Genomic DNA, 23,850 nt, shown 5'->3' with positions numbered 1-23,850 from the left:
AGTCCTCCAACCCTGCCCTCTGACTGACGATCCCCCGCACGTCCACGTAAAGTCTAGACTGCTTGTTGTTTCTGCAAAAAGTCCTGTTGAGATTTCCGTCGAGGCCCCATCAAGTCCACAGGTCAGTTTGGGGGTAACACCATCTGAACAGTACCCAGCCTCACTGGCTGAATTTCCATTGTTTGTGTCTCTTTGCTCGGCGCTGTTTAGGTGTCGGGGTGTCTCCTGTTGGACTTGTCCCGGCTGTTTTAGGTTTCTGGGCCCCTCACCTCCTCCCAAGTCTCCACCCTGCAGAACTGGGGCTTCCCACCGTGGCTCTGGGCCCAAACCCGAGGTCAGCTCAGAGGGCCGTGTCCCTCCAGTGGCCCCCTCACCCACCTTGTGGGGGCAAGGGTCTCTGCCCTGGCCCCTGGAACCAAAGCCTGGGGAGGCATGTTGGGCTGGGTTTGAGGGGCAGCCGGACGCTTGGTTTGAGAAAGCTGGAAGGAATAGGGCCTTCCCAACACCTGTATCTTCAGTCAGGAGTGTCCCCTGGTGCCCTGCGGGGTGGGGGTGGGGACAGTCACTGCTCAGTCCATCCCAGGTGTGGCTGGGGGCCTGCTCCCCACAGGTCTGCCCCATTGAGGTCTCTGCCCTCCTCTGACCCCTGTACCTGCCCTCCTCTGGCCCCTGTACCTGCCCTCGGTGCTGCTCTGCTTTCTGGGGAGGCTTTGAGTTCTCTCACTTCTGGGCGGGGCTCCCCTCTGGGTGGCAAGTCCAGTCCACACGAGTCCGTCTCCCCACATTTCCTGGCTCTGCATTTTGTTAGCAGATGACCAACGTTGGTGTAGGCACCTCATTAAGGAAGAAATAAGAAAAGAAACTGAAGAAAGTGACAAGATAACCAGAGAATGGGAGAAAATTTGTGTATCTGTTAAGGATCTAGTATCCCGAATATATAAAGATTTCCTACCACTCAAGAGCAAACAACCCAATTTAAAAATGGGCAAAAGGCTTGAGTAGACATTTCTCCAAAGAAATACAGAGATGGCCAACAAGCACGTGAGAAGATGCCCAACATTTTTGGCCATTCATTCATTAAGTTAGTTCAGTCACTCAGTCGTGTCCAACTCTTTGTGACCCCATGGACTGCTGCACGCCAGGCCTCTCTGTCCATCACCAACTCCCAGAGCTTGTTCGAACTCAGGCCCATTGATGGTGATGCCATCCAACCATCTCATCCTCTGTCGTCCCCTTCTTCTCCCGCCTTCAATCTTTCCCAGCATCAGGGTCTTTTCAAATGAGTTAGTTCTTCCCATCAGGTGGCCAAAGTATTGGAGTTTCAGCTTCAGCCTCAGTCCTTCCAATGAATATTCAGGACTGATTTCCTTTAGGATTCACTGATTTGATCTCCTTGCAGTCCAAGGGACTCTTAAATCTTCTCCAACACCACAGTTCAAGTACATTTGTTCTTTGGTGCTCAGTTTTCTTTATGGTCCGACTCTCACATCCTTACATGACTACTGGAGAAACCATAGCCTTGACTAGACGGACCTTTGTTGGCAAAGTAATGTCTCTGCTTTTAATATGCAGTGATTTTGGAGCCCCAAAAAATAGTCAGCCACTGTTTCTATTGTTCCCCCATCTATTTGCCATGAAGTGATGGGACCAGATGCCATGATCTTAGTTTCCTGAATGTTGAGTTTTAAGCCAGCTTTTTCAGTCTCCTCTTTCACTTTTATCAAAAGGCTCTTCAGTTCCTCTTCACTTTCTGCCATAAGGGTGGTGTCATCTGCCTATCTGAGGTTATTGATCTCTCTCCTGGCAATCTTGATTCCAGCTTGTGCTTCATCCAGCCCGGCATTAAGCATGATGTACTCTGCATGTAAGTTAAATAAGCAGGGTGACAACATACAGCCTTGACATACTCCTTTCCCAATTTGGAACCAATCTGTTGTTCCATGTCTGATCCTAACTGTTGCTTCTTGACCCGCATACAGATTTCTTAGGAGGCAGGTAAGATGGTCTGATATTCCCATCTCTCAAAGAATTTCCCACAGTTTGTTGTGATCCATACAATCAAAGGCTTTAGCATAGTCCATGAAGCAGAAGTGGATGTTTTTCTGGAACTCTCTTGCCTCTTCTATGATCCAGCAGATGTTGGCAATTTGATCTCTGGTTCCTCTGCCTTTTCTAAACCGCTTGTACACTTGAAAGTTCTCGGTTCACATACTGTTGAGGCCTGGCTTGGAGGATTTTGAGCATGACCTTGGTGGCATGTGAAATCAGCGCAATTGTGCAGGTAGTTTGGACATTCTTTGGCTTTGCCCTTCTTTGGAACTGGAATGAAACTGACCTTTTCCAGTCCTGTGGCCACCGCTGAGTTTTCCAAAGTTGCTGGCATTTTGAGTGCAGCACTTTAACAGCATCATATTTTAGGATTTGAAATAGCTAAGCTGGAATTCCATCACCTCCATTAGCTTTGCTCATGGTGACGCTTCCCAAGGCCCACTTGTCTTCACACTCCAGGGTGTCTGGCTCTAGGTGAGTGATCACACTGTTACACCATCACACAGATGGGAATGTTATTTTAAAAAGGACAATAGCAAGTGTTGGTGAGGCTGTGAAGTATGGCTGGTGTGGAAGACAGTCTGGCAACTCCTCAAAAAGTTAAACATAGAATCGCAGGGCCATGGAACATGACTCAGCCCTGAGAAGCAGTGACACTCCACACAGGCTGCCGGATGGAAGAAGCTTGACTATGTGATGGTCAGTGAAGGATGCCGGGTGTGAGAAGTCTGACTTCATTTACAGAAATGTCTGAACGAGCAAATCCAGAAAGACAGACACCGGTTGTGGCCGCTGGGGCCTGAGAGATGAGAGAATCCGCTTGGTAGGAGTGTTACTTGGGGGTGAAGAGATGTTTTGGAGCTTGGTGGAGGTTGACAGCTCTGTGAATGTCCTAAATGCCAGCACGCTTTCACTTTAAAGCAGCTTTATGTTACGTGAATTACAGCTCAGTCAAGAGAAAGAAGTAGCCGAGGTGGAGCTTCTGCTCTTGTGTGGTTTTGTGTGGTCTTGGCCCCCACGGCCCCATGGGGTGGGGGGTGCCTGGGGGTTTCCGACCCAAAGGACTGTGTGGGACAGGTTTCCACGTTCTTACAAGTGAGTACATGGTAGAAAAACAGGACCTTCTGGACCCAGGAGCCCAGAGCCCCTGAAGGCAGCCCCTGACCTGGGGAGCGCGAGCCTGGGGGAGGCGGCCCCTGCCCAACTGGCCTGGCCTCGCTTTCTAGGAAGGAGGTTAAGCAGACGTTTCTGCACAGAGGGGGCAGGGCTGAGGGTGGGTGAGAGGGCCCGTGAGGGCAGCTGCGGTGGGCAGGACGTTCAGGTAGGGCCGCTCCCTCGGAGGGAGGGAGGTGGAGGGGCCCTGGCCTCCCCCTCCTGAGTGGAGGGGCGGGGAGGGGACACCATGGTGCCCAGGCCGCCTTGCTCACCTTGGCCTTATTAGCACCTTCCTGCCCTGCTGAGCAGGGGGACACGGGCCCAGAGGGGCCACGCAGGCCTAGAGGGCAGGGCCCAGTGGAGCTCCCGAGAGAGCTAAGCAGTGTGCCCAGGGCTGGTGCCCACGGCTACCTTGGCGGGTGTGGTCACAGAGAGGCCACACGGCCCTCCTGCTGGCTCTTCCCTGTCTCTGGGCCTCCCTCCAGAGCTGCGACCAGTGGCCGGCATGGTTGGTGTTGCCGGTGTGGCCGATGTAGCTGGCATGGCCTCTGTGCCCAGTGTGGCCTCCGTGGCTGGTGTAGCTGATGTGGCCAGCGTGGCCTCTGTGGCCGGCGTGGCCTCTGTGGCTGGTATCACCGATGTGGCCAGCGTGGCCTCTGTGGCTGGTGTAGCTGATGTGGCCAGCATGGCCGCAGTCTAGCTTGTGCATCTCCGGGAACCAGTGCCTTTTCATCCCGTCAGGCACGTGTTTGCCAGAAGCTGCCTTTTGAAGCCGAGTGCTCCTCCTGAGGTCACTGCCTGGGACACTTTCCGCCTGGGAGTCCCAGCCTGACCGTGGTCTTCCCCTCACAGGAGGCCTGCCGTGGGCGCTGAGAAGTCGAACCCTTCCAAGCGGCACCGGGACCGCCTCAATGCCGAGCTGGACCACCTGGCCAGCCTGCTGCCGCTGCCGCCCGACATCATCTCTAAGCTCGACAAGCTTTCTGTCCTGCGTCTCAGCGTCAGCTATCTCAGGGTGAAAAGCTTCTTCCAAGGTAGGACCCTCACCTCTGTCCCCTGGGTCTCACCTGGGCCCACCTGGCTTCCCCGGGATGGGCCTGTTTTCACTTCTTGTCTGGAACCCTTTAGAGGCAGAGAGCAGCTCTGGTGGGGAGGGCTGGGGCCGGCCCGCCCCGTTTGGCTCGCCTGCCCAGCCCTGGGGATGCTGTGCTGCCAGGTGCAGCGTCCTCGGTGCAGGGCAGCTGATGTGTCCGTCGGGCCCTTGCAGTGCACTGGGTACTTGCTTATGTCCGGTGCCCCCGGCCAAGCCTTACTCCTCGCGTGGCCTGGCTGAGCTCCTGGGAAAGAAATGTGGTTATCCCCGGCCTGCTTCAGCAGCCCAGACCGTGGCCATCAGCCCTCAGCCAAGTCTGAACTTCTTACAAAACTGTGCATTTATTCTGTGTCTTTGGGCAGAGGTAAGACGAGTGTTTACAGGGGGCACGCGTGGACACAGGGGGTGGTGGACGGCAGCCGACTGCCCGCTCATGCTCTGCTCAAGGCTCTGGGAGTCAAAGCGTGCACAGCCTCCTGCGACTGAAACCCGTCTCAGGCTGTGGTTAGGAGGGCCGGCCGCTGAGGCTGCGGCCCGGAACCACGGGACCTGGGCCTGTGCAGTGCCGGCCCTGCCGCAGGGCTACGGATGTGCGTGCGTCCGACGTGCCTGAGGTGTGGCAGCCATTGTGCCTTGCTGGCTTTCTCGGCCTGGGCGGGCATATTTCCTGAGGACTCAGGCTGCTTTCAACCCCGACGCCCCCAGGGACTCGCTCGCCGTGCCCTCCAGCTGGGCCAGCACCGACTAGCCTGGCACAGGGCCTGCCCGGCCCTCCCTTTGTCTCCAGGAGTGGGAACCCCAGTCGTCCCGCTGAGGCTGGCCCTGGGAACCCCCTCTGTGTGAGGGCGCTGACGGGTCTGGGTCCCACTCCTGGGGTCCCGTGGCCCCTCCCCTGTGCCCGGCTCTGCTCTGGGGCTGGACCCCTGCTGGGGGTACACTGCATGCTGGGTGGTGCTGACCCCGGTGAGCCGAGCTGTCTCGCGTAGAAAGGCACCTCTGTCCCCGGGGGAGGCTGAGTGCTCAGAGCTGTGTCTGCTGACCCAGGCTTGGCTTTGGGGGCGGGGAGGTCCTTGCTCCTTGTGACGCCCACCTGTGTCCACCACCACCCCCCACCCCGGCACATGGGCTCGTGGACATCATAGGGTGGGGACATAGGCAGAGTTTTGACAGCTTGGCCTGGGATTCACCCAGCACCAGCCCAGGTTCATCCCCCAGTAAATCACCCAGACCCCCTGGCCCCCCATGGCTGGAGGCACAAGCTTAGGAGGCATTTTTGGAAAAGTAGGCTTGGAGGACAGCAGAGAATGGTGGGTGCCATGGGGACAGGAATCTGGGGGGTCACGAGGAGAATTGTGCAGGCTGGAGGGCTTCCAGGAGGAGGCGAGGGGGCGGTGTGGTCTGCAGGCCGCCCTCTATGCTACCCTTGCTACTGCAGTCCTGCACTGAGAAGGCCCCACCCTCCCCAGCTGTGGTCTGGGCCCCTCCCCCAGCACCTGGCACCCTGCCCTGCTGGCCCCACTCCCTGCGGTCAGCCCCGAGGCCCCCGCGGATTCCCAGGTCTACACCTCTTGCAACCGCCAGGAGTCCTGCCTTCTCTTGTGTGTCCCACTGGCCCACTTGCAGAACTGGGCCTGAATTCTGTCTGAGTCCCTCCCATGCCCACAATCTCCTGTCCCTCCTTAAAGCACCTGTATTTCCCTGGATCTCGGGTGTGGTTGCCCGGGACTGTGACGGGCCCAGGAAAATGGGGAAATTCGAGCATTATGTGGTTCTTTGTGTGAAGTGGGTGGCCACTTTCCCAGCTTCTCTATTCCAGGCGGAAGCTGAAAGCGGCAGCTCTACAGGGCTTCACGTGGCGTGTGTGCTACGTCGCTTCACTCGTGATGTGACACACATGCACATGTGACGTGTGTGCATGCTAAGTCGCTTCACTCGTGACGTGACACACATGCACACGTGCCGTGTGTGCTAAGTCGCTTCACTCGTGACGGGACACACATGCACACGTGACGTGTGTGCTAAGTCGCTTCACTCGTGACGTGACACACATGCACACGTGGCGTGTGTGCTGTCGCTTCACTCGTGACGTGACACACATGCACACGTGGCATGTGTGCATGCTAAGTCACTTCACTCGTGACGTGACACACATGCACACGTGGCATGTGTGCATGCTAAGTCACTTCACTCGTGTCCGACTCTTTGTGACCCTTTGGACTGTTAGTCCACAAGGCTCCTCTGTCCATGGGATTCTCCAGGCAAGAATACTGCAGTGGGTTGCCATGCCCTCCTCCAGGGGATCTTCCAACCCAAGGATCGACCCACATCTCCTGTGGCTCCTGCATTGCAGGCCGATTCCTTACTGCTGAGCCCCTGGGGAAGCCTTCCAGTGACACTACTCCTAAATTAAACATCAGTACCTCCAGCTGCTGGGACCTGCAGCGTGGGGCCCAGGACACGTGATTCCTAGTCACCGTGGACTCCATGGTTTCCGGATGCTGAGTTCTCGGGGGCTTCAGGAGACCAGGGGCTGCGGCCAGCTTTCTGCTTTGGGGTCAGGCCTTCAGGCATCTCTCAGCCCCTCCTGAGTGCCTCCTGGGGAGGGCTCCGTCCCCAGGGCCCTGGTGGGGGCACTGCAGACCCGGCCAAGCCCCCACTGGGGCTGACGCACAGACTCGCCAAAGCTTTTCTCTCCCATCCAAGTACTAACCATGCCCGACCCTGCTCAGCTTCTGAGGTCAGGACAGATTGGCCACATTCAGGGTGGTATGGCTATAGATAAGCCTTTATCCCTAAGAGGCGGTTACAGAAGTTCTGTTTTACTATCCAGGTTTCTAAGTCTTACTGAAAATGCATCAGGTCTTTAGGTAGGAAAAATGCAAATGTGTGAAACAGCAAAAGCAGTCATTCAGCACTGGTGTGGTCTTGGTGTGGAGTCCAGGGCCCTTGTCTTGGAGCCACAGGCCCTGCTGGTGCTGCCGGTTCTCCAGCCCCATCTGTGCTCACAGAGGAGAGAGTTCCGTGAAGGGATGAGGGGCCCTCTCCGAAGGCCTTGGGATGCTGGGGCCTCACGGGCCCATCTTCAGAAACTCTCAGACCCCGATTCCCAGGGCTTGGTCTCCATCCCCACTGAGGGGCCTCCATCCCCCACTGTGGGGCCTCCATCCCCACTGCGGGGTCTCCATCCTCCACTGCAGGGTCTCCATTCTCCACTGCGGGAACTCCATCCCCACTGCGGGGTCTCCATCCCCACTGAGGGGTCTCCATCCCCACTGAGGGGTCTCCATCCCCCACTGCGGGGCCTCCATCCCCACTGCGGGGCCTCCATCCCCACTGAGGGGTCTCCATCCCCCACTGCGGGGTCTCCATCCCCACCGCGGGGCCTCCATCCCCACTGCGGGGTCTCCATCCCCACTGCGGGACCTCCATCCCCCACTGTGGAGTCTCCATCCCCACTGCAGGACCTCCATCCCCCACTGCGGGACCTCCATCCCCCACTGCAGAACCTCCATCCCCACTGCGGGGTCTCTATCCTCCACTGCGGGGTCTCCATCCCCCACTGCGGGGTCTCCATCCCCACTGCGGGACCTCCATCCCCCACTGTGGAGTCTCCATCCCCACTGCAGGACCTCCATCCCCCACTGCGGGACCTCCATCCCCCACTGCGGCACCTCCATCCCCCACTGCAGAACCTCCATCCCCACTGCGGGGTCTCCATCCTCCACTGCAGGGTCTCCATCCCCCACTGCGGGGTCTCCATCCCCACTGCGGGGTCTCCATCCCCACTGCGGGGCCTCCATCCCCACTGTGGGGTCTCCATCCCCCACTGCGGGGTCTCCATCCCCACCTCGGGGCCTCCATCCCCCACTGTGGGGTCTCTATCTCCACTGTGGGGCCTCCATCCCCACTGTGGGGTCTCTATCTCCACTGTGGGGTCTCCATTCCCTTTCTGGGGTCTCCACCCCCCATTCCAGGGACCCCATCCCTGTCCCCAGGGTTCCCCACGCCCAGGGATTCCTCAGTGACCCATGTGGACAGCTGGGCCAGGTTTGGGGCTGCCCAGGAGGGGTTTTCTGTTCACCTTCCTCCCACAGAGGCTGCCATCTGCCTTTGGGACACTGATAGCGGACTGGTCACTCCCTCTCTGGTCACTTCCTCGGGTACAGCTGTGTCCAGCCAGGCCAGGGTTGGTGGCCTTGGAAAGGCTTCGGTTCTGTTGTTTCCAGGAGTTCAGGCATCGGCCAGGTGTCTGCCTGAATGCATGGTCCCTCTAAACCAGGAGCAGAGTCTTCCTCCCACACTGAGCCCGATCCCTTTTGCCCCGAGGCAGGGGGATGCCCCATCAGGTCTGCGGAGCCCGCACGCTGCCAGTGGGCTGCCCTGCTGGTCACAGCTGGGGGAGATAATGAATTTGACTTCTGTATCACCCTTTTCTCCCAAGGATTCCCAAGTTTGTGATCTTCCTCAAGCTTTACATTTTAGGGGAAGTTCTAAACATTTTCCTGAATTCATTCCCTCTGCATAGTTAGAAAAAAGTCGAGCTTAAAAATTGGATCTTAATCTCTGCTTCCTGACTCAGAAATGGATAATTTCATTAAAGCTTCCATAAAAAGTCACCTTTGGGAAGGACATGAACTGGAAAGTTCCAGCCTCCAAGAGTAATAACGGCCTGCAAACTTGCTTGTAGTGTCATGTTTGTGTCAACTTTCATGAATTTTTAAAAGGCAGTGAGCTTATTTAATTACTTAACTTGGTTCTGCGTAGACTGAGGGCTGGTGCTTCTTAGTTATAAACCCTTTGCTTGTACCAAAGAGAGGGATTTTCCACTCTTGCAAGTTTCACTGTTTGCAAGAGGGGAAACTGGGAGCTGATCACAGAAAAGGGAGGAAGGGTGGGTGGAGAACGTGAAGGACCCTGAGGGGGCGGGAGCCAGGTTCTCTCCAGGACGTGTGGCCCAGTAAGTGAGGTCCCAGCTGCCCAGGCACCCCCTTCTAAGGCCCAGCACTCAGCACTGTGGCATTGACCTGGGCAGGAGACTCTCTGGACCTGGGCTTCAAGGGCCTAGAATGGGGACCAGTGTGCAGATGACCGAGGACCCCAGTCACCCTAGCCTGGCAGGTGGCAAGACCAAGGACCCCTGTCACCCTAGCCTGGCAGGTGGCAAGACCAAGGACCCCTGTCACCCTAGCCTGGCAGGTGGCAAGACCAAGAACCTCCAGTCACCCTAGCCTGGCAGGTGGCAACACCAAGGACCCCTGTCACCCTAGCCTGGCAGGTGGCAAGACCAAGGACCCCTGTCACCCTAGCCTGGCAGGTGGCAAGACCAAGGACCCCCGGTCATCCTAGCCTGGCAGGTGGTAAGACCAAGGATCCCCCGTCACCCTAGCCTGGCAGGTGGTAAGACCAAGGATCCCCCGTCACCCTAGCCTGGCTGGGATGAACAGAGAGAGGGGACACTCAGCAGACAGAACCAGGAGGGGGAAGCACAGGTTCGGCCTCCAGGGATGATCCAGAGATCCCTCAGTGCTGAGCACCCATCCCCCACTCAGTGTCCGCCTGGCCCGGGCCTGGGGTCAGCCTACCTGCACGCTCTGTGCCGGATGGACCCTGGCCCTGGGCTCGCCTGAGCTGGGTGGGTCTGCTTCATCCCTTCCAGGTGGCAGGTCCACAGGCCCCGCGTCCTGAGCTGTGTCCGGGACACGCAGGATGCTGTCCTCTTCTGTGGGTCAGAGATGAAATTCTCCCCAAGACTTAGGGACCTGTGACCCAGGAGTGCAGTGTATGCAGCTGAGCTAAACTGTGAGGTTCTCAGCTTTCACTGACGAGTCATCCTCCCCTGATGAGCTCTGCTGGGAATGAGTGTCTGTGACCCTGAAGAGCACGTCCTAAGGCCTGGCCCCACTGTGCCAGGGGTGGCGGGGGAAGACGGGGTTCCGAGAGGGGCTTGGAGCAGGATACAGGTGAGGTGGGGCCCCGTCCCTGAGAATGAGCACCCCTGCAAATGGAGGCTCCAGGGGGCCCTCCCCATTGTGTTCTGCGAGCAAGGCGCTCCCGCCTCTGAGCGGCGAGGCATGCGAGGCCTGAGATGCTGAGAGCCGGGTTGGGACCGGACTCTCCTGCCTTCAAGGGGCTGCTCCATGGATTCCTCCCCAGGGGATGTGGCTGTGGCTGTGTCTCCTCTCCAGCCCTTCCGCTGCGGGAGCCCCTTCCCCCAAGCATGGACAGCTTCTGGAGGACGGCCCCCGGGGCCTTTCCAGCAAAGGTACACTGCTCTGGGTCATGTCAGGCTGTGTGCACACCTGCCTCTTACCCCAGGCGGGTCCCCTGCATAGCCATCATTCAGAAAGATCACCCCGGATCGTTTTGTGCTGGTTCCACTTCTCCCGTTGTCTCTTAGTTGCCTCTGGAGGCGGAGTCTAGCCCAGGGGAGGAGCAGGCTCCTAGTTCATTCCCTCATTTGTTCACTGTCTCCTGGTTCCTGAGTCCCCCCAGGGCATCTGTCCCCCAGGAAACAGGAAAGAGCGTTGCTTTTTCTCTCACTGCCGTGGGATGAACCGGGGGCAGTCCCGGACCTTCCCTGTCCCTTCTGGGTCATTTAGGGTCTTTCAGTCCCTGGTACTTGTATGATCATCAGTCCAGCCAAACGTTAAATCTTGAAAGAATTTCAAATGTGAGCCTTCTCGCTGCCTAGTCTGAGAGTCTGGCAGGCAGGGTTGGGGCAGGGGGAGCCTGATGGTGAGCTTGGCTGCCTCTCCCTGAGGTCCTGCCTCACCAGAGCCACAGTTTCTGGCCTTTCCAGGTCAGAGCAGCAGCAGGAAGAAGAGGTGAGGTTGGGAGAAGTCTGCCTGGCGTTGCCGGGAGCTGGCACCCAGGCTGGGTGGTCTTGGTGTTTTCCCAGCTTCTGAGGACCACATGCCTGGGGTGTCTGTCTGTCTCAGTGGCTGACATGGGTCACCCATCCTCTCTAGTCACTTCCTTGCACTTTCTTCTTTAACACAAGTGTCAGACAGCTGCATGCCTACAGGCATCCTCCCGGGAGGAGCTAAGATACCCTCGGCCAGTGTTTGGATATTGTGGCCCCACCTGCTCCACAGGAAACGTACGTCTTTGACGGGCCTGGTTGACACATGGTGCTTCTCACTTGCAGCCCAAACGCCTTTGGAGTTCTTGAATATAGAGAGACACCCGCCCCACGGGCCTCTGGAGGCACGTGCAGGCTTCACAGGGCCATCACAAAGCTCCTCTCGGTGGGCGCCAGCAGGGGCGGGGGCCCCCAGCCCTCTCCTGGCGCATGTGGCGGGGTGGGACCAACAGCACCGCCCTGCAAGGAAGTCCTCCTTCCAGCCTCAAACATCTCTCACCTCTGACATCCTCTCTGAAGCCTTGCCAAGGTCATCTGAGGCCAACAGTTGGCACATGTCGTGGGGCCTTGGCCCAAATTCAGACTGAAAGTTTCACATTAACAGCAAGCTCTAATGCAGGTAAACAAGACAGCGGCTATGGTCCTCACCTCCCAGGATTTACAGTCCAGTGGGGAAGGTCTGCCACCAAACACACAGACTCTTCCATTTCCAGAAGGTACAATGTCGAGTAACTGTAGCCATCAGGCAGATGACATGTGAAATACAAGACGAAATATCTGAAACCTTTAAACATGTATCGCTCAGTCGGCAGCAAATTAAGGAATACTCAAAGAGACTAAAAACTAAGTGCAGTTGAGAACCCAAAGAGAAATTTTTTTAAAACATTTTTAAAGGATGTACCTCCTTTAAAATGCAGAAGGAAGGCAAGGTTTAGGCTGCAAGGAGGGATGGAGAAGGGTGTCAATCATAGCAAACACTGATGTGTGGAATAGTAATAATGGCATATGGTAAGGGCAAAAAATGAGAAAAATAAAGCCCTGGCCATGACAGCATATACATTTGGAGAGGGAGATTTGAGTTAAAGATGTCAACATTTCTTGTATTAATTAAATTTGGAGGTTGAGTAACTAATTCATCATAGAATTTTCAGAATAATCATCAATACAACAGAAAGGTTTAACTTTCAAAATAATGGAGAGAAAAACGTAGAATGAGAAAATGTAATTAATCAAAAGAAAAAGACAGGAAAGAAGAAAAAAGAAAGGTGGACGAGTGTAACAAACAGAAAGCATAGAATTCCCAGTGTGCCATTAGCTACAGCCAATGTAAGTGGACTGAACAGGCAGCTAAGAGAGAAGGGTCAGAGATAAGAAACAGAGGGAACAACAGAATGGGAAACACTAGAGGTCTCTTCAGGAAAACCAGAGATACCAAGGGAACATTTCATGCAAAGATGGGCTCAATAATAATAATAATAATAATGTAAGTGGACTGAACAGGCAGCTAAGAGAGAAGGGCAGAGACAGAAACAGAGGAAGCAACAGAATGGGAAAGACTAGAGGTCTCTTCAGGAAAATTAGAGATACCAAGGCAACACTTCATGCAAAGATGGGCTCAATAAAGGACAGAAATGGTATGGACCTAACAGAAGCAGAAGAGATTAAGAAGAGGACGCAAGAATACACAGAAGAACTGTACAAAAAAGATCTTCACAACCCAGATAATCACGATGGTGTGATCACTCACCTACAGCCAGACATCCTGGAGTGTGAAGTCAAGTTGCCCTTAGAAAGCATCACTACGAACAAAGCTAGTGGAGGTGATGGAATTCCAGTTGAGCTATTTCAAATTCTGAAAGATGATGCTGTGAAAGTGCTGCACTCTATATGCTAGCAAATTTGGAAAACTCAGCAGTGGCCACAGGACTGGAAAAGGTCAGTTTTCATTCCAATCCCAAAGAAAGGCAATGCCAAAGAATGCTCAAACGACTGCACAATTGCACTCATCTCGCACGCTAGTAAAGTAATGCTCAAAATTCTCCAAGCCAGGCTTCAGCAATACGTGAACTGTGAACTTCCTGATGTTCAAGCTGATTTTAGGAAAGGCAGAGGAACCAGAGATCAAATTGCCAACATCTGCTGGATCATGGAAAAACCAAGAGAGTTCCAGAAAAACATCTATTTCTCCTTTATTGACTATGCCAAAGCCTTTGATTGCATGGATCACAATAAACTGTGGAAAATTCTGAAAGAGATGGGACTACCAGACCACCTGACCTGCCTCTTGAGAAACCTATATGTGGGTCAGGAAGCAACAGTTAGAACTGGACATGGAAAAACAGACTGGTTCCAAATAGGAAAAGGAGTACGTCAAGGCTGTATATTGTCACCCTGCTTATTTAACTTCTATGCAGAGTACATCATGAGAAATGCTGGGCTGGAAGAAACACAAGCTGGAATCAAGATTGTCGGGAGAAATATCAATAACCTCAGATATGCAGATGATACCACCCTTATGGCAGGAAGTGAAGAGGAACTAAAAAGCCTCTTAATGAAAGTGAAAGAGGAGAGTGAAAAAGTTGGCTTAAAGCTCAACATTCAGAAAATGAAGATCATGGCATCTGGTCCCATCACTACATGGGAAATAGATGGGGAAACAGTGGAAACAGTGTCAGACTTTATTTTTCTGGGCTCCAAAATCATGGCAGATGGTGACTGCAGCCATGAAATTAAAAGACGTTTACTCCTTGGAAGGAAAGTTATGACCAACCTAGATAGCATATTCAAAAGCAGAGACATTACTTTGCCAACAAAGGTCTGTCTAGTCAAGGCTATGGTTTTTCCAGTTGGTCATGTATGGATGGGAGACTTGGACTGTGAAGAAAGGTGAGTGCCGAAGAATTGATGCTTTTGAACTGTGTTGTTGGAGAAGACTTTTGAGAGTCCCTTGGACTGCAAGGAGATCCAACCAGTCCATTCTGAAGGAGATCAGCCCTGGGTATTCTTTGGAGGGAATGATGCTAAAGCTGAAACTCCAGTACTTTGGCCACCTCATGCGAAGAGTTGACTCATTGGAAAAGACTCTGATGCTGGGAGGAATTGGGGGCAGGAGGACAAGGGGACGACAGAGGATAAGATGGCTGGATGGCATCACCGACTCGATGGACGTGAGTTTGAGTGAACTCCGGGAGATGGTGATAGACAGGGGGGCCTGGCGTGCTGTGATTCATGGGATCACAAAGAGTCGGACACAACTGAGCAACTGAACTGAACTGAACTGAAAAGATAAGGATTGTTAGAGTGAATATCTCTGTTTACAAAAGGCACAGAAAGATTGAAAGTAAAAGGATGGGAAAAGATACATTGGAAAAATACTAACTGAAATACATTTGCTAAAGCTATAGGGTGAAAAATATTACTTGAGATCATGAGAGCATATCATTTAAAAGTCATTAAGCATTTTATTTTATCAAGCAAAGAGAATAATTTTAAATTTGTGTGTTTTTAATAAAACCACCTCAAAAATATGAGACCAATATTGACAGAAGTATAAGGAAAAATACATGAATTCATCATCAGAGAGAAAGATTTTAGATAGTTCTCTCAGTACTTGATAGATCAGAGAAATAAAAATCAGTAACAATTAAAGAAGATTTGAGAAATGCAAAAAAGGGTTAATCATGGACATACATAACACTGTACTCTGAAACTTACACTCACATCTTTTCAAGCCCACATGTAACTTGTAAATATACTGAAAATATGCGTGCATGCTCAGTCACTTCAGTCGTGTCCAACTCTTTGCCACTGTATGGACTGTAGCCCACCGGGCTCCTCCGTCCATGGGACTCTCCAGGCAAGAATACTAGAGTGGGTTGCCATTCCCTCCTCCTGGGGATCTTCCCAACCTAGGGATCAAACCTGTGTCTCCTGCATTGCAGGCAGATTCTTTACCCACTGAACCACCTGGGAAGCCCATATTGAAAATATATTGGGCAATAAAGCAAATCACAATAAATTTCAAAAGACAAAATCATGAAGAATGCATGGTGAGCCCTCAAGCCAGTTAAGCTAGAAATCTGTAGAAAAGATGACTTGAAAGCCCTTACATTTGGAAATAAACACATTTGTAAATAACATAGATCAAAGTGGAAAACACAACAGAACTGAGGAAATGTTTGCAAATCAAAATGTGTGAGCTCAGTTGTGTTGGAATCTTTGTGACCTCGTGGACTGAATACCACCAGGCTGCTCTGTCCATCAAAATGTGTAGCTGCAGCTAATGCAATTCTTAGAAATAAATCAACTTGAGAGTCTAAAGTGAAAGAAGAAGGGCTGAAATTAACAAGCTAAACATTCAGTGTTTCTAAAAAAAAAAAGTGAAATAAATAAAAAACAGTCATAAGAAATAATAAAGCAGAAGGTATTTGTGAAATAGAAAGGTAACATACAATAGAATTCCTTTAAAATGATAAAACAGTAAAGATCTGGTGAGATTGATCAAGGAAAAATAGCAAACAGTATTAGGAAGTAAAAGGAACATTATATAGCATATTATATATAAAGCATGATATATGCTGCAGATATTTAAAAGATAGCTTGAAATTATTATGAACAAATTTATGCTGCTGCTACTGCTGCTAAGTCATTTCAATTGTTTCCGACTCCGTGCGACCCCATAGACGGCAGCCCACCAGGCTCCCCAGTCCCTGGGATTCTCCAGGCAAGAACACTGGAATGGGTTGCCATTTCCTTCTCCAATGCATGAAAGGGAAAAGCGAAAGTGAAGTCGCTCAGTCATGTCCAACTCCCAGCGCCCCCATGGACTGGAGCCCACCAGGCTCCTCCGTCCATGGGATTCTCCAGGCAAAAGTACTGGAGTGGGGTGCCATCGCCCTCTCCGAAATTTGTGCTAGTAGATTTGAAAATATAGTAAATGCTTAGAAATATAGCTTATTAAAATTGACTCAAGAAAAAATAAAACACCCAAATAGTCATATGGCTATTTGAATAAGTGGTTAAAATCTTCCCACAGAGAAAAATCTAGGCCCAGACAGTTTTAAACCAATTTCTACTAAATGTCAAAGGAAAAATAAGTCCACCCTATACTGAGCCCATGGTACAGAATTGTAACGGAGGTTCTGATGTGAACTCACATTATGCACACAGACACACACACACACACACACACACACGTGTGCCTGTGCGTGTGTGCCTGTGTATGTGTGTCCCAGTTCTGCCTGCTGAAGGGGCCACCCCAGTACAGGGGACACAGCTGGCCTTCAGACCTCGGTTTTCAGACACAGTTCACCACTGAAAGGGACTCATGCCTTCTGGCCTCTGCCCAGAGCGAGAGCAGAGAAAGGACAAGATGAGCCTAGACTGTCCATGCTGGACAGCAGGGCTGTGTTCAGAGCACTAGGGGCCATACCCCCGGACCCAGGCCTCCTGAGGGGACATACCCCCGGACCCGGGCCTCCTGAGGGGACATACCCCCGGGACCCGGGCCTCCTGAGGGGACATACCCCCGGACCCGGGCCTCCTGAGGGGACATACCCCCGGACCCGGGCCTCCTGAGGGGACATACCCCCGGACCTGGGCCTCCTGAGGGGACATACCCCCGGGACCCGGGCCTCCTGAGGGGACATACCCCCGGGACCCGGGCCTCCTGAGGGGACATACCCCTGGACCCGGGCCTCCTGAGGGGACATACCTCCGGGACCCGGGCCTCCTGAGGGGACATACCCCTGGACCCGGGCCTCCTGAGGAGACGTACCTCTGGGACCCGGGCCTCCTGAGGGGACGTACCCCTGGACCCGGGTCTCCCGAGGGGCTCCCCCGGGACCCAGGTCTCCTGAGGGGCTCCCCCGGGACCCAGGCCTCCTGAGGGCCTCCCCTGGCCACGTCGGAACAGTCTCAGCATTAAGATGAACAAGGGTGGTGACAGATGATAATCCAGCAAATGAGACGGGATTCCCTAAATCCGCATGGATATAAGTAAATGAACAACTAAACGGACACCACGATATCTGACCAGAGCACCAGGAGAGAGGGCTCTAGATGGGCGACCTTTAAGTGGAGGTGAATATAAGACGCCCAGTTGGTAACCACTGTAGGAATAATTCAGGCTGGAAATGTCAGTGGATGCTAAAATTGGTGAAAGTGAGAAATGGAATGTTTGAGTCTTGAAAAACAAAGTATTAATTAGCTACAAAGAGGGAAGCCCTACAGTGGGGAAAGCCAGCACACACTGTCCCCATGACCAAACGTGGCCCCACCAGTCCCGGAAGAAACTGACGCTGTGTGCCAGGCCGCAGGGTGTGTGAGGACACTTCTTAGTTTTGTGATGTTCCCGCTGGACAGGCTGAGGACTCATCAGCAAACTGGACCTCAGGGCAGCCTACAGAGCGGCTTGTCCCATCTTGAGTCAAGAAGGACCAAGGCCATCTGGATGAAGAGTGGCCCGTGCCTGGCTGAGAGGATGCTCTGGGCAGTCAGTGAAGTCCCGGGGTGGAGGGGGCGTCTCTGGGCAGAGGACATTGGGTGTCGTTCTTACAACATTTCTGCAAGCTTGATATTGTCTCAAAACACAAACAAAAAGAAGGAATAGAGAAAACTGTGGACCTGGGAAATTGCTGAGGGTATGAGTCAAGGGGAGGAGCTGGAGGAGGAGCAGCAGGGAGGGTGGGGTTGGGGGCTGGCAGGAGCTGATGTTCCTAGAGCTCCCCTCGAATTTTTAGGGGAAGGAACCAGTCCTTTTGCAAGGGAAGAGTGTGCTCTGAGCAGCAGGGTTTCTTGCAGCCACGTACCACCAGCGGTTCCACAGGCTGAGCCAAGGGCCCCTGAGGGGACAAGTGCTGAGAGGGAGTGGAGGGGGCTTCTGGGGGCATCTGACCCAGCTCACCTGCAGCCGCTTCATGACCGGGCCCCGAGGTCTCCCTTCTCCAAGCGTTTGCTCAGAGTCACCTCTTTGGAGGCTTCCTCCAGCCACACAGGGACCTTCAGTGCTAGGCTGTGTCCCCGGACGGGGATGGAGACTGACCCAGCCATAGAAGGCCCCAAGCACCTGGGCAGAGACCTCCCCACACCCACTGCCCAATCAACCCTGCCTGTGGGTGGTGAGTTGGGCAGGACTCTGGTGGAAACGACCCCTGGAGTCACTGGTGGAGACCGGTGGGCTCCAGGTTGGGTGACGGGCAAGTTCTGTACTTGGAGGCTTCTTTGTAACTTTATTTACAAATTCAGCCCGTGCACATGCATCAGACACTGTGACAGCCAAGCTGGCCACTCCTCCAGATCCGGCCTGTCCTTGTCTGGAGCTGCCCTGAGGACAGTCTGCCCCTTCAAGCCCCTTCGACCTGGAGTGCCTGACTCGGTGTCATTGTAGATGAGCAGGAGCTGGAGGAGGAGCAGCGGGGAGGGTGGGGTGGGGGCGGGCAGGAGCTGGTGCTCCTAGAGCTCCCTCGAGCTTTTGGGGGAAGGGACCAGTCCTTGTGCAAGGGCAGCGAGTGCTCTGAGCATCCTCTTATCTGTCTGTGAGTTGCAGCTGTGGCATCTTCGTTGCGTTCTGTGGGCTCTTTCACTGTGGTGAAGGGCTCTCTAGTGGTGGCGATTGGCCTCGGCCTGTGACGGCTTGCAGTGGGGCTTGGGTCCCCAGCCAGAGAGAGGCCAAGTCGTGTCGGTGAGAGCCCCAGATCCTGGCCGCCAGACCAGTGGTCAGTGACCAGGCCTCTGGCCCTTCAGCTTTGCAGAAAAGAATTCCCACAAAGACGGAAAGTAGTGAAGCAAGTGTTTATTAGGAGGAATAAGAGTACAGTGTATGTGGATAGACACAGGGGCGAACTCAGAGTCTCTAGAGTTGTGCCCTCGTGGCAGTTTGAATTACTTTCATGGGGCATTTCTTCTGGGTTTCCTTTGGCCAATCATTTTGATCTCCCTGGTTCACAGTCCACATTTGATGTATCTCAAGATCCCCCCATGTGTTTGCATGCATCCCTTAGCCAAGATGGATTTTACAAGGCATACGGACATCCCTTGACATAACTCCCCCTTTGACCTCCAAGGAGCCTTTATGTGCATATGTGGTTGGGGAGGTCTCCTGACTTCTAGAATGAGATATATGTGGTCTGGGCAGGGCCCAGCCTCCTGTCTTAATTGTCCTGCTATCCTCATTTTGGAGTTTTAGTCCACAGGGAATGACTGTCCAATTGCTTTACCCTGCGGGGTGGCATCTCCTCCTGCCTCAGTGGTGGGTGGGTTTATTTGCCCCAGAGCTTGTGGGGTTTTGGTTCCCCCCACTAGGGATGGGACCCTCATCCCCCACATTGAAAGGTGGACTCTTAACCCCTGGACCATGAGGCAAGTCCCCGTGTCCTGCTTATCTTGACAGCATGCAGTTACTCATGGAATAACTATTTGACTTTATAGCACCGTTTTTTTTCTTTTTGGTTTTGTCTGCTTTTTCCAAATGTTTCTTGAACCCTGGGCTTGCCACTGTACACGTCCCTTCAGATTGTTGAAACTTAGTGAGAAACCCGAATAGTTGACCTCTTCTACCACGAAGTGGAGAAGGTGATGGCACCCCACTCCAGTCCTCTTGCCTGGAAAATCCCATGGACGGAGGAGCCTGGTAGGCTGCAGTCCATGGGGTCGCTAAGAGTTGGACACGACTAAGCGACTTCACTTTCACTTTTCACTTTCATGCATTGGAGAAGGAAATGGCAACCCACTCCAGTGTTCTTGCCTGGAGAATCCTAGGGACGGGGGAGCCTGGTGGGCTGCAGTCCATGGGTCGCACAGAATCGGACACGACTGAGCTACTGAACTGACTGACCACGAACAGCGTGCGGAACCAAAACGCGTGTAAATAAAATCCCCTTTTCTTTTTCTTCCCAAAGATCTACTTTTGGTTGTGTTTTTTTCCTTTTTCTCTTTAAATTTATAGATTTAGTTTAATTGGAGGATAATTACTTTACAATATCGAGATGTTTTTGCCATGTCTAAGTCTCTCAGTTGTGTCTGATTCTTTGTGACCTATGGACTGTAGCCCGCCAGGCTCCTCTGTCCATGGGATTTTCCAGGCAAGAATATTGGAGTGGCCCTCCTCCACAGGATCTTCCCAACCCAGGGATCAAGCCCGTATCTCCAGCATCTCCTGCACTGCAGGCAGGTTCTTTACCGACTGGGCCACCTGGGAAGCCATACATCAGTATGAATCAGTCATGAGCATACGTGTGTCCCCTCCATCCTGAGCCACCCCACCCCTCCAAGCTCTCCCAGAGCACCGGCTTTGGGCACCCTGCTTCAAGCACCAAACTCAAACTGGTCATCGATTTTACATATGGTAATGTACATGTTCCAATGCTATTCTCTCGAATCATCCCACCATCTCTTGCTTCCACTGAGTCCAAAAGTCTGTTCTGTATGTTTGTGTCTCCTTTGCTGCCCTGCACGTAGAATCACTGGTACCATCTTTCTAGATTCCACATACATGCATTAATATATGGTATTTGTCTTTCCCTTTCTGACTTACTTCACTCTGTTTAATAGGCTCTAGATTCGTCTACCTCATTAGGACTGTCTCAAATGCATTCCTTTTTATAGCTGAGTAATATTCCACTGTGCATGTGAATGACAGCTTCCTTATCCACTCGTCTGCTGATGGACATCTAGGTTGCTTCCATGACCTGGCTATTGTAAACAGTGCTGCAATGAACATTGGGGTACCTGTGTCTTTTTCAATTCTGGTTTCCTTGGGATATGTGCCCAGTAGTGGGATTGCTGAATCATATGGTAGTTTTATTCCTAGATTTTTAAGGATTCTCCATACTGTTCTCTATAGTGATTGTATCAGTTTGCATTCCCACCAACAGCGTAGGACGGTTCCCTCTTCTCCACACCCTCTCCAGCATTTATTATTTGTAAACTTTTGGTGATGGCCATCCTGACGGGCATGAGACGAAATCTCATTGCACTTTTGATTTGCACGTCTCTAATAGTGAGTGGTGCTAAGCGTCTTCTCGTGTTTATTAGCCATCTGCATGTCTTCTTTGGAGAAGTGTCTGTTTATGGCTTCTGCCCACTTTTTCATTGGGTTGTTCATTTTTCTGGTATTGAGCTGCATGAGCTGCTTATACATTTTGGAGATTAATCCTTTGTCAGTTGCTTCATTTGCTATTCTTTTCTCCCATTCTGAGGGCTGCCTTTTCACCTTGCTTATAGTTTCCTTTGTTGTGCAAAAGCTGTATTTGAGGAGATAACAGTCGAGGAGATAATAGTTGAAAACTTCCCTAAAATGGTTGTGTCTTGCACTGCAGCATGGGGATTAAGGAGAGAGCACAGTTCCTCTGCAGGACTTGTGGCCCTGGGCTCCTGTCTGCTGGACCCCAGAAAGCCAGTGATGAGGAGTGGGCTGGGCACCTGTGGAGGCGGGGGCTCCGCTTTCCTGGTGCTGTTGGAGCCAGATTGAGCTGTGAAACCTCTGGGGCTTCCCTGGTCATTGTGGAAAACAGGGAAATTCTTTCTGTAGAAAACCCACAAGCTGATGTGGTCTGTGTCCTGGGGTGGACTCTTATTTTCTAAACATAGGCATGTTTATTCACACGCATGATGTTTCTTCTCACCTAACTGAGCTTGGGGCTCTGAATCCAGTTTGAGTCCCTCCTCCGCACCCGTCTAACCATGGGGCTCAGAAGGACACACCCCCACGCCCCCACCCCCTCCCTTGGGGCTGAGATGAGAGCTGGTCCAGCCCCAGCCACTTATGCCCTCGTGCTTCCGGTCACCTTTCCTGAGCTGGGTGGGCAGACCCTGGCACGACAGCACATAACCCTGCGAGCACATCTGTTCTTGGCAGCACAGATGCAGAAAACCACTGCCCTCTGTGGACCCCTTTGCTGTCGAGTCACAGGACAGCATTTTCTGCCAGCCTGTGTGATTCACGGTCATCCTCCAACGGCAAGACAAAGAGTTTATCTTTTAGTTCTTGAAAAGTGAGGCGTGGGCGAGAGTTTGAATGTCTGAAAACTGAGGTGCTCCATAAATTTGATGCCAGAGTTGGGGCGGGGTCTGCAGGCATGCTGGGGTGGAAGCTCGGGTCAGACTGGGGCCCCGCATTCTCCATCTGCCCCCCAGGCCTGGCCACTGGTTCCCTCGGCAGGTGCGCTGCAATGCATGGGACCCACACGTGCTCTTGGACTCATGGGGCCTCTGGACCCCTCAGTGGTGTCCCCAGGGTCACCCAGAGGGGCTGGTGGTGGGGGCAGGGGTGAGTGAAGCCAGTTAACCCCCTAGTCTCTCAGGAAGTTTGGTTCTCCATGTCCTGGGCCCCTGTCTCAAGGAGGGCATGCGGTCCCTGAAGGAAGTGACAGGGTGCCCATCGGAGGGTCGAGTTCACCTGCTTCCTGGGCCTGGTCTCAGTTGCTGACAGGGGACGGCCAAGAGCGGCCACCATGGATGTGGCTGTGGTCACTCCCGTCTCAGCTCTGCTGCTGGACAGACACACAGACATCACCATTCAGTCCTGGAGGCCGGAGTTCCAAGGTCAGGGCACCCCGTGGCTGGGCTCTGGTGAGGACTGAATTCTGAATTGTCCTCACCCGGGAAGGGGTGAGGTACCCCTGGAGTCTGTTATAAGGACACTCATCCTGCTCGTGGGGCTCCCCTCATGGCCCAGAGCCCCTCCCCCTCAGGGGACAGGAATGTGGGCACACAGGCGCGGAGGCCCCCGGACCGCTGCTCTGAGCCTGTGCTCCTCTGCCGAGCAGGCCCTGAAGGGCGTCTGGGCTGGAAGCGTGCAGGAGTGGGGGGCAGGCCTGCTCCTTGGGGTCTCCGGGGCTCCAAGCTCTCTGCCTCCCTCCACGCTGACCTCCCTCCGCAGCATGGAGGGAGCCGGGCTGCGCTGTGGTCACAGCAGCTGCCTCCAGAGCGACACACAGCTGAGCGTGAACCCGGCCCTGGGCACACGGGCCGGGGTGGTGCGCTGCTGGACCAGGGCTGGAGGGTCGGAGCCGGGCTGTGTGTGTGGTGACCTGTCCACTCCAGGAGCTGCTGCTCGTCGGAGCTGAGGTCCAGCCCAGCTTCCCGGGGTACCCTGGCTCCTCTCTCGTCACCCTGGTGGCGGAACTCCTGCACCCCGAGCCCAGACAGTCCCCTCCACCCCATATTCCCTGTGTCCATAATCTGGACTTGCCTGTCCTGTCCCTGGGCAGCTGGCCGGGAGCAAGGTGGCTTCTGAGAATCATGCACTTCCAGAGGCAGAAACGGGGCATCTCCGGGTTTCTCCTCCACCAGGGACACTTGGCACCTCTCGGCGGCCAGACCCGAGCACAGGACCCTGAGCAGCGACAGGTGGGGCTGGGTCCTTGTGGCACGTGGCTCGGCCCAGAGTGGCAGCTGCCCTGAGTCTCCTCTGCGTGAAGGACAGGGAAGGAGGTGAGGTATGGCAGGGCTGAGCCCCCAAGGGCAGTGGCCTCTCCAGTCTCCCCGCTAGGCTGGGTGTGCAGCCCAGCCCACACAGGGACACCCGCCATTTGCCCGACAATCACACACATCCTCTCTTCTCCAGGCAAGGCGCTCAGGGATGTGCTTGGACATTGAGTCGTGTCCAGCTCTTTGCGACCCTTTGGCTACAGGCTGCTAGGCTCCATGGGGTTTTTCGGCAAGAATACTGGAGTGGGTTGCCATTTCCTCC

At 53.6% G+C, this 23,850-nt stretch overlaps 1 protein-coding gene across 1 annotated transcript in view; it reads left to right on the top strand.

The window, feature by feature from the left end:
- The window catches only part of AHRR (aryl hydrocarbon receptor repressor), an 86,521-nt gene that overhangs the window by 15,416 nt on the left and 47,255 nt on the right, over positions 1-23,850 (top strand). Inside the window, exon 3 of the mRNA XM_055554852.1 lies at positions 4,057-4,238. Within this exon, the coding sequence (XP_055410827.1) occupies positions 4,057-4,238 (182 nt within the window). The remainder of the gene's footprint in view (positions 1-4,056; positions 4,239-23,850) is intronic.

This window comes from Bubalus kerabau, chromosome 18 (assembly GCF_029407905.1).
Source record: "Bubalus kerabau isolate K-KA32 ecotype Philippines breed swamp buffalo chromosome 18, PCC_UOA_SB_1v2, whole genome shotgun sequence".
NCBI lineage: Eukaryota > Metazoa > Chordata > Mammalia > Artiodactyla > Bovidae > Bubalus > Bubalus kerabau.
Note: the sequence above shows the minus strand (reverse complement) of the source record. Positions and strands in the feature narration are given on the sequence as shown.